Source organism: Helianthus annuus, chromosome 13, assembly GCF_002127325.2.
Source record: "Helianthus annuus cultivar XRQ/B chromosome 13, HanXRQr2.0-SUNRISE, whole genome shotgun sequence".
NCBI lineage: Eukaryota > Viridiplantae > Streptophyta > Magnoliopsida > Asterales > Asteraceae > Helianthus > Helianthus annuus.
Window position 1 is genome coordinate 130,180,775 of NC_035445.2, and position 10,311 is coordinate 130,191,085.

Sequence of the window (10,311 nt, forward strand, 5' to 3'; positions counted from 1 at the left end):
TGCTCAATTTCTTCTTCAGAACGTCAAAGGATTCCTGCTGCTTAGGGCCCCAATCAAACTTAATCTTCTTACGAGTCAACGAAGTTAGAGGCGCAACAATCCTTGAGAAATTTTCGATGAATCGCCTATAGTATCCTGCTAATCCTAGGAAACTGCGAATCTCGGTGGGAGTCTTTGGCTCCTGCCAATTCATAACTGCTTCTACCTTAGCGGGATCTACTTGGATACCACGCTCACTTACCACATGTCCAAGGAATTGGACTTCTCGAAGCCAAAATTCGCACTTTGAAAATTTGGCATAGAGTTTCTCATGATGTAGAAGTTTGAGAATACAACGAAGGTGTTTCTCGTGGTCAGCCTGGTTCTTTGAATAGATAAGGATGTCGTCAATAAAGACGATAACGAATTTATCTAGATAAGGCTTGCAGACACGATTCATGAGATCCATGAATGCGGCTGGTGCGTTAGTGAGCCCAAATGGCATCACTAGGAACTCGTAATGTCCATAACGAGTCCTAAACGCTGTCTTGTGCACATCTTCATCCTTGACCTTCAACTGATGATAGCCTGACCTCAAGTCGATCTTTGAAAAGTAGCTTGCTCCTTGCAATTGATCGAACAGATCGTCGATCCTGGGTAATGGATATCTATTCTTGATAGTGACTTTATTAAGTTCACGGTAATCAATGCACAGACGCATCGATCCATCCTTCTTTTTGACAAACAAGATTGGCGCTCCCCAAGGAGACGAGCTAGGTCTAATAAAACCTTTAGCTAACAGGTCATCTAACTGCGTCCTTAACTCCTTCATCTCCGTTGGTGCCAACCTATATGGTGCTCTCGCTACTGGCGCTGCACCCGGAATGATGTCTATTCGAAACTCCACTTGCCTATCCGGTGGCAAACCGGGGAGTTCTTCCGGAAACACCTCAGGGTATTCCGAAATGACAGGGATATTCTCAATCTTCGGCTTTGGCTCATCAACAGTAACTTGTGCCATGTAAATGACACAACCCTTCTGCAGACATCTGGATGCCTTGAGCATGGACACTTGCTCAGGCAATCCATGCTGGGTATCTCCTTGGATAGTGAGTGACTCACCAGACGGAGTTTTAACTACTACTTGCTTTCTGTTGCACACAATCTGGGCTTGGTTGTGTGACAACCAATCCATACCTATCACTACATCAAAACCGGATAGCTTAAAGGGAAGTAAGGATAATGGGAAAGAATGATTCCTAATGGATATAACACATCCATCTAGAACAATCGAGGCGGTTTCTATGGTTCTATCGGCTAATTCCACATCATACTTCACACTTAAGGTTTTAACAGGTAGGTTTAACAACTTACAGAACTTATCATCTACAAATGACTTATCTGCTCCTGAATCAAATAATACTCTAGCAAAAACATCATTTACAAGAAAAGTACCTGTAATGACGTTATCATCTTGAACTGCTTCCTTAGCGTCCATCTTGAAGACTCTTGCATTGGTCTTCTTTCCATCATCGGCTTTCTTAGCGTTCTTTGGGCAATTAGGCCGGATGTGCCCTTTCTCATTGCAACCATAACAAGTTGCATCCTTTAGCTTCTTGCATTCCAAGGTTTTATGGTCTGTGGATTTGCAGATTCCACATGGTTTTGCGTGAGACTGGGATTTCGACTCAAATCGACATTTCCCAAAGTGGTTCTTCTTGCAAGTTTTGCATCTGGGCTTTTCTCCTGATTGTTGCCCATCTCTCTTAAATCCCGACCCTTTCCTGTGGTCGTTATTCCCTCGGTGTCTTTTCTCTGATCTCCGTGAGGTATCGTCCTCACGTTTCCTCTTGTTCTCCTCCGAGCTCTTAAGAGCTCTCAACCTGACTACATCCTGGGTGAGTGAGAGAGATAGATCAGCTACTGATCTGAACGTCGTAGGCCTCGATGCCTTAACACTTGCCTTGATTTCAGGCGCCAAACCCCCAATAAAACGGGCAATCCTTCTTGGCTCTGGAGTTACCAAGTATGGCACTAATCGAGATAGAGTGTTGAAAGTGGTAAGGTATGCCTGGCAGTCGAGATTCTTCATTACCAGGGATACGAAGTCTGACTCAATCCTTTCAACTTCGTGTTGTGGGCAGAAATTTTCTTTGATCAGGGCTACAAACTGATCCCATGACATACTGTAAAGTGTGGCCTTACCGGCAGCTTGCAAGAGAGATTTCCACCACGCCAGTGCGACCCCCTTGAATGATTGGGACACGTATTTCACCACATCCCGATCAGCACACCCGCTGATATCTACAACCGTATCCATCTCATCTAACCAGGTCATACAGTCGACCGTTCCTTTCTCCCCAGTAAAATCTCTGGGTTTGCATGAGACGAAATATTTATACGTACAGGACTTGCTGTGCGTTTCATGCTTCTACTTGATCTCCTGTTTTGGGATACTGCTGTGGTTGGAGGAGTGATTATCCTCATCGTCCTTCTTTAGCTCCTTTTTCTTAGATACATCATTCTTAGAGGGCGGCTTGCTATGAGCCTCTGAATGATTCTTGGATTTGGGACGTGGTACAGTTCGGGTCCTACTTCGGGTCCCGCTCGATTCCCTAAATTGCCTATCAATGGCCCTGGCAACATCATTTTCTACCAGTGCTTGTAGCTCCGCACCAGTTACATGAATCTTAGTATTATCCGGGTTTTCCTCAGAATGACTGTTTGTTTCTTCCGACTTGGCCATGTAGCTTTAGGAGCTACATAAAAGTAAGGACAAGGTCTATTTAGAAACCTAACAGTATTATCGTTCTTGACGATTTATTAACCATGGTAATAAAAGCCATATTAGTTAATTTATTTAATTTCATTCAGCACTTTTATTAGCATCTTTATCATAGAATGAAATATATATATTGGCACAATAGGCCTAGTCACTTGGACAATTTCTAAATTTGAATTTAGATTTTATAGGATTGAATTTGTATAATTATAACAAATAAATCCTTTGCTTGGCAGGGAGTATATAAACCACGGCTGCCTTTTTGTTTTATATGACATTAGTCATAACCCGTAGGCATCAAGTCACAATCAGACATGTTTACAATATAATTTTGGACAATTTATTAAAAGGGTGACTTGTGTGATTTTACAGATCACGCTAGCCAAGAATGTTAACATTTTTACAGATGTTAACAGAGATTTGAATCTTTTTAACCAGGTTTTACCATATTGGCCAGGCCTTTTAATAAGACATTCGAGCTAGGTTTTACCTTTTTAAGATTCTTATTAAAATGGTAAATTAAAATAATAATTGATATTTTTCATTTATTTGTATATTATGTTCATGCATATAGATAAACTGAAAAACTTAAATTAACCATTTTTAAATAAAAGTAGACTAGTACAACTTTGCCCTAAACGGGACTTTTACTCAAATAACATGCCCACGCAGGGGCTAAACCAAATAACAACAGACAAACCCACGCAGGGGTTAAACAGAAACAACATACCCACGCAGGGGTAGAACAAGAGAAATATGCCCACGCAGAGGCAGAGTACAGAATAAATGTCCTCGCAGGGACATGAGTACATAAGCTAACAAACAAAGGATTTAATATCCTTCTTGCCTTTACCCTTGATCAAATCAACCATCTTCTTAAACATTCCGCGGTTATGTCGGCGATCTTCCCGCATTTCATGTCGCAATTCACGTCGCACATCGTTTATCCCCTGAAGGATTTCTTGAACTTGCGGTGGCGACATCATCGGCGCCGGCGGCGGTGGCTGATACTGCGGTGGTTGAGGAGGCTGCGGCTGCTGGTATCCATGCGATAAGTATCCAAAAGTCGATTGTCCCGTAGCCCAGGGACCTCCAAAAGCACCCTCCTGATTGAGAGGGTTGTAGCCCGAAGCTATCCAGTAGGGATCCCCTGTATAGTCATAACCTGGGGGAAAAGTCGGCTCGAAGGGATTAAACTGTGCTGCGCTAGCATACGCAGGGATTGGGTTCCCAAAATCCTGAGGTGGTGGTGGCGCGATTGGCGCAGATGTTACCTCTGAGACGGGATGCGAAGATTCTCCCATCTCTGGCTCCTCATGAAGGGGCGAGTATCAGCTGCTACCTGAATGCGGAGGGGTGCCGATGCGTATCCCTCCTCGTGTGGACATCCGGGCGTTCCTTCCCCTTCGCCTCTGAGGCGGAGGAGGCAAAACCGGAGGTGGTGGCGGCGGCGGAGTGACTACGTCGCGCCAGAAACCCTCTGAAGGATCCTGCTGCTGAGGCTGCTGCTGAAGCTGCTGCTGGGAGTGATGCTGGGAGTGCACGGGAGAGCTGTGGTAGGACTGGTGCATGGGAGAGTTATGGTAACTAGGGGTATAAACCCAGTCGTGCTGCTTGAATCTCTCCTCAAAACTGTCGGGACCATTGTAAGGTGATCCCAAAAACGGTGACCCATCAGAGATCTCGATGGGGTGGTTCGGTGTACCGGACGGTGGCATGGAAGGATCGGTATCCTCATCGACCTCCATCTCGTTGCCACCCGGGAAGTGGTCTTCAGGTCCAAGTGGGTTATGACCCACTGGTTCTCCCAAGTAATCATCAGGGTTGTACAGGCCCTGATAGACAGGTGCTGGGTAATCAAAAGGTGACTGGTGGAGAGGAATGTAGGATTGGTGGGAGTTGTGGGGCTCATTTTCAGAATGAGGCCCAAAAGAGTGTGGTAGGGAAGGTGTGGTACTCAGTGATGCTGAGTGCCTGGCGGGTTCAGCGAACGATCTCCAAAGATCTCGGGCATCAGTGTTTTGGGGTCCTGAAGGGGTTCGCCTATGCGAAGGCCCTGCTTCATGATCATGTGAGGTTGCGAATGCTCCTCGTCCCCTTCCTCTTACACGTGGCGGCATCTTGAACCTGTCAAAAATCAAACAAGTGGCACAACAAAATATATATAAGACAAAGTTAGAAAATAAAATAAATTTTGAATATTTCCTAAGTTCTTTGTCTAGACTCGAGAATCGAGGAATGTGCAATTGTGTAACTGAGATTAAACACAAAGGCTAGTGTTTAATTCACTCAAAGTTGGCTCTGATACCAACCTGTCACACCCCCAATTTCCACGTGTCACCGGTGGGCCCGGTGGAGGGTATGGTGACGTAGTTGGCATCATCATAGACAAACAACACAATATAATAATGCACAGCGGAAGCAGAAATAGATTCATTTCAACTTTAAATAAAATGTAATATTAAATATCACGAGTAGTTGAAACGGATCCACAGGCGGATCAGATAAAATAAGATAATTGTTCAACAGTTTTATTGTCGTCCGAGCTTGCGAGACTATTGTGGACGCTCTAGGAGACAGTCAGCCTAGTACGTGTAGTACCTGCACTTAACCTTTTGGGAAAATACGTCAGTTTACACTGGTAAATACAAATTAACTGACTCATTTTGAAAATGATTGAAAATTTATTTAAATGCACATGGCATAAAATATTTTTATAACTTGGGATAATTATGCAATATAATCTTGTGAACGAATTACATGTTACTCGTGTGTTCAGTAGCCCGGATCTTGTCCGGGTTAAAGATCAATAGACACACCACATCAAAGAGTTATACACTGACAGGTGTACGCCTACACCTCGTGCTCTGGTCGTGGCCATCTCGTAAGATGATGCCAAGGATATCCGGGACATGGTCATTAACCCCCCAAAGGCTTAAAGTAAAACAAGACTGTTTAAACGAGCCGATCAAATTATTCAATTGAACACCCAAGGGTGCAAGATTCATACGCTCGATCAAGCGGTATTCTATATACTGTAACCCAAGCCCGTATAGGGAAAATAAGTTAAAAGTATTTACCTGAGTAAGTATGAATCACAATTGGCAAGTGAGGGTAGCTTTTATTGGGCCTCCTATTCTGGAACAAAGGTTTATAATAACCTATTAGATTCCTAACGGGTCTTTGTTTAAGCCTAAGCTTAGACCAGTTAGTTTAAGGACGATACGGTTCAAGCGCACGATTAAGCGAAGACCGGATAGAATGTGTTTTAGACCCGACAAGTTTGAATACTTGTATAATATGGGTATGCTAAATACATTCTGGATTTTGAGACAAAAATGATAACGTTTGACCCGTTTCGGTCAATTTATGCAAACTAGTTACATAAACCGAACCGAGCGCTAAAAGAGCGTTACGGGTAGCCAAAAGAGTCATATGTAAGTTCCCTGAGATAATATGCTTTAAATATGATATAATATCAGCAAGTTATGTTCTATTATGCCCCGAATAAATTTAAACTCAATTTATGCCTTATAAGGGCATTTTGGTCATTTAAAAGATTATAAAAGGGTTAAATTGGAAATCTGAGTTACAGGTCTGATTTATACAGTAAATATACTTAATTTGACATATTATAACAGTAGGGTATGACCCATATACAAAACTTATCATTTAAAATCAAACTATGCACCTTAGGGGTATTTTGGTAATTTCACAAGGGCTAAAAATGTCAAAACTGGAAATCTGAGTTCAAAAACTTATACTTACTGTTATTTTATAAAAATATGCTAAATACATCAGTAGGTATAATCCTTATATGTTTAATATGGGTATAACGCATACTATGCGTTAAAAACGCTTAGAAAGACGATTTAGAGCCGTTTCCGGGTTTTCAAAAGAAAGCTGAGATTTTTATATTTCCAGAATGCTCAAAATAATTTATTTAACAAATAAAATCAGTAGAAAAAGGTTTGGGGTCAAAAGGATGCATAAAACTCATTTTATGGCTTAAAAGGTCAAAACCGGTATTAACCGAATCAAACTTAGAGACCTATGATACGATCAGCCAAAAATTAAATAAAAATCTTCAAAAATCCCAAAATATTATATAACATCAGTGGGTAAAAAGTTTTATATCAAAACGTGGCCTTAAACAGGTTATACGCTAAATGCGCCGTTTATTTAACCTAAACTTTAGTTTTACGATATCGGCCATAACTCGAAATCTGGACCTCCAACTGATATCAAATTTTCGGTGCAAGTTTATAAATCAGTAATAAAGATTTCTACTCTTTCACTTTTCCAAAAATCACGTTTTATAACAAAAAGGGCAAAATAGTCAACTTTAAGCATAATCGGAAACATGCATATGAATCGGTTAAGCATGGAATCAATTTGTAAATTTCCAGAGAGTTACACATAAATATAAATGGTCAAAAATAAGCTCTAATGCAGATCTCAAACATGCATGCACGGATCCGAATCGAGAGTCAAAGAAAAAGTCGTTTTGTAAGACTTTCGGTTCCAATCCGGGCTTATACTAAAGATTGTCGAGTTGATCATGGTAAAACATATTCTTACATTCATTATAAAGTTATTTTTGATGATCAAACTGATTGCATGTCATCTACATTACCATTTATGCTATATTTTGCAAAAACAAGTTCTGTTGACTTTTTAAGAACAACTTTGACTCGACAAATAGCATACTTAGAGTGGGAATCAGAGAATACCCTTTTGAGGGTTTGTTTCCCACATAAATACCAACATTTAGGTACTTTCAATTTGAGAAATGACTGAGCCATTTTCGTTTAATCGAAAAGTCAAACTATAACTATGACGGATTGACTTTCGGCTAATAATCAAAGCTAGAACGAATTAGAGAAGGTTATGAATGCTTACAAGAGTCCTAATGAAGCTTAGTTATCACTATGAAGGTGCCTTGTCGTCCAGGAAGCTCCAGAAGTTGCCTTGTGAATTTTTGAATGTTCAAGTGTTCTTGGTTACTACACAAGTGCCTCAAAAAGTGAAGAATTGATCTAGTTTTAAGGTGTTTCTGATGTTGTAAGAGTGCCACAGGTGTCCCAACATGCATGTCCTTCGATTGGTGAGTTTTGGAGGTGGTGCAAGCTATAAACCACTCAAAAATCGGACCTGAAAGCCACTGTTCGCGAATTCTGCATCTGGGCGCTGGGTCGCGGCCCGCTTAAGGCAGCCCAGGCGGGCCGCCTGGGGTCTGCAGCTCCAAACATTGTTTAAATGTTGCAGTTTTGGTCCCTGCACTTTGGTTACGAGGTTTTGGCCATTAATCTTGACCCTTAGACCCTCAAACCTGATTTTTAGGAACCTTGGGACATTTACCAACATGGTAATGTCCTCGGTTAACTTTGCGCTCACCCGAAAAGTCATGAAATTCGACGTTGACGCTTTTAACCCCTCAAGTACGGTTTTGGCCATAACTTTCTCATACGATAACGAAACTTCATGAAATTTTTACCACATATTCTAGTGAGTATATTCTAGCATTACAAAGCTTCGGGGCTGCTAAAAGATCACTCAGAGGTATAAATTCAACATGTTGACACTTTTAGTCCCTATAGTTTGTAATTCCTCACTTTTGTGTATTTTCCGCTTCGTATGACCCATGATCTATCCGTTTAGGGTTATAAACACCATGTAGGGTTATTATAGAGTCTATTTATCCATTGTTGACACTTTGGACCCTTACGTTCCATAGTTTTCACTGTTTGTCAACTTTAGTCCCTCTAAAGTATGTTTTCACATATTCAAAGCCTATGACACGTGTCAATGCATCATTGGACGAAATTTTTCGAGGTGTTACATTTAACATCATTTTAGAGCCTTGAAATGAGGTTAACGGGGCTTAAAAGTGCCAAAAATCAAGTTTTACAAGTGCATGGACCATTTTTGAAATTTCTGACCAGATTCAATGAACCTAGTCTAATTTTGAAGTGTTAAAGGTTTTAACCCATGGTTTTGCAAAACCATGGGATGTTATTTCATGGTATTTATTAATCTATGGGCCATTCTAGGGGCTCCCATGGTTTTACAAAACCATAGGCACATGTGTACGGTTGAGATTAAAGCACGTTATTCGACGAACGATCTTAAGGGTTCCATGAAATCTATAAATAGCCACCATAGTTTCACTTCTTTCTCATTCAAATCTGATCTAAGATGCTCTAAGTTGAAGCCTTTGCTTCATACCTGAGCTACTTGGATCAAGATTTGCTTGTGGGGACCCTTTGTAAGTATTCCTTCATTCTTTATGCGTTTTTCGTTTAAAAGTCAAACTTTGTTTGACTTTCTGCATTGACCAGTTTATGGTGAACATGAAGTTCGTTTGAACTTCATAACGTGAGCGTAAACACGATGGTTTTAAGTCCCTAGGGTCTGTTTGGTATAGGGTAATGGAATGGACGGGGGAATGGAATGGAGGAGTTAATGGAATTGATCATTACCATTCCATGTCTTGTTTGGTTACCATGTGAGAATGGAGTGAACCATTACTTTTTGTTGTTTGGTATGCGAGAAAAGACGAAGGAATAAAATCGAATGGCGGTGGTCAATGATGGGCGGCGATGGTGGGTGGTGCTAGGTGGCAGTTGTAGCGGCGGTGGTGGTGGGTGGAGACGGCAGCGATTGGAGACAGTGACAAGTGGTGACAGCGGTGGTGGTGGGTAACGGCGAAGGTGGGTGGTAGCGGTGGCGACGGTGGTGGCAGGTGGTAGCGGTGGTGGTTGATAGCGATGACGAAGGTGGGTGGCGACGGCGGCGGTGATCGGAGGTGGCAGCGGTAATGGTGGCAGCGATGATCGAAGGTGGGTGGTGGCGGTGATCGGAGGTGGCAACGGCAATGGTGGATGTCGGCGACGGCGGTGGCGAGGATGGAGGTGGGTGGCGGCAACGACGGTGGCGGGTGACGGAGGTGGCGGGTGGCGGCGAAGATGGGTGACGGCGGCGAATGACAGCGGTGGTGGGTGGTGGCAATGGTAGTGGGTTGTGGTGTTGTTAATGAAGGGTGAAGATGGAATGGAATGGAAAAAAACAGGGGGGGATGGAATGATTTTGAGGGAATGGAATGCACTTTGGAATGGACGATTCCATTCCATCGACAAACCAAACACTCTTTTCTTTATTACCTCTCAATGGTCCATTCCATTCCACCTCTCATTTCTGCATACCAAGCGCTACCCTAGTGACTATACCTACTGATTACCATGTTATCTAGGTTAGTGACGAGTCATAGTTTCGGCCAAAATGCGTATTCTCGCGTATTTTGTAACCAAACTATTCTTGGGTATCAAAACCATTTGTTTTGATATCAAAACCTGTTTTCTAACTTAACTAAACATGTTCTAGCATGTTTAGCTCGTCATTTTTAGATTAGTGCTTGTGTAGAGTCGTAAGTCAAGCAGACTAAACACCCGCTTAGACTTTCGAACACGACCCGTTTGGTCGATCTTTAGGATCCGACCAAACATGTTTAGTGACCATAGTTGTATAGGGAATAACCTTCCGGGGTTATA

At 42.1% G+C, this 10,311-nt stretch overlaps 1 protein-coding gene across 1 annotated transcript; it reads left to right on the plus strand.

Moving 5' to 3' along the window:
* The first annotated feature begins 9,337 nt into the window (after positions 1-9,337).
* LOC110901721 (glycine-rich RNA-binding protein GRP2A-like) lies at positions 9,338-9,778 on the plus strand. Its single transcript, XM_022148517.1, has 2 exons — positions 9,338-9,462; positions 9,541-9,778. Exons 1-2 carry the CDS (start codon positions 9,338-9,340, stop codon positions 9,776-9,778), a joined length of 363 nt encoding a protein of 120 aa, XP_022004209.1.
* The last annotated feature ends 533 nt before the right edge of the window (positions 9,779-10,311 follow it).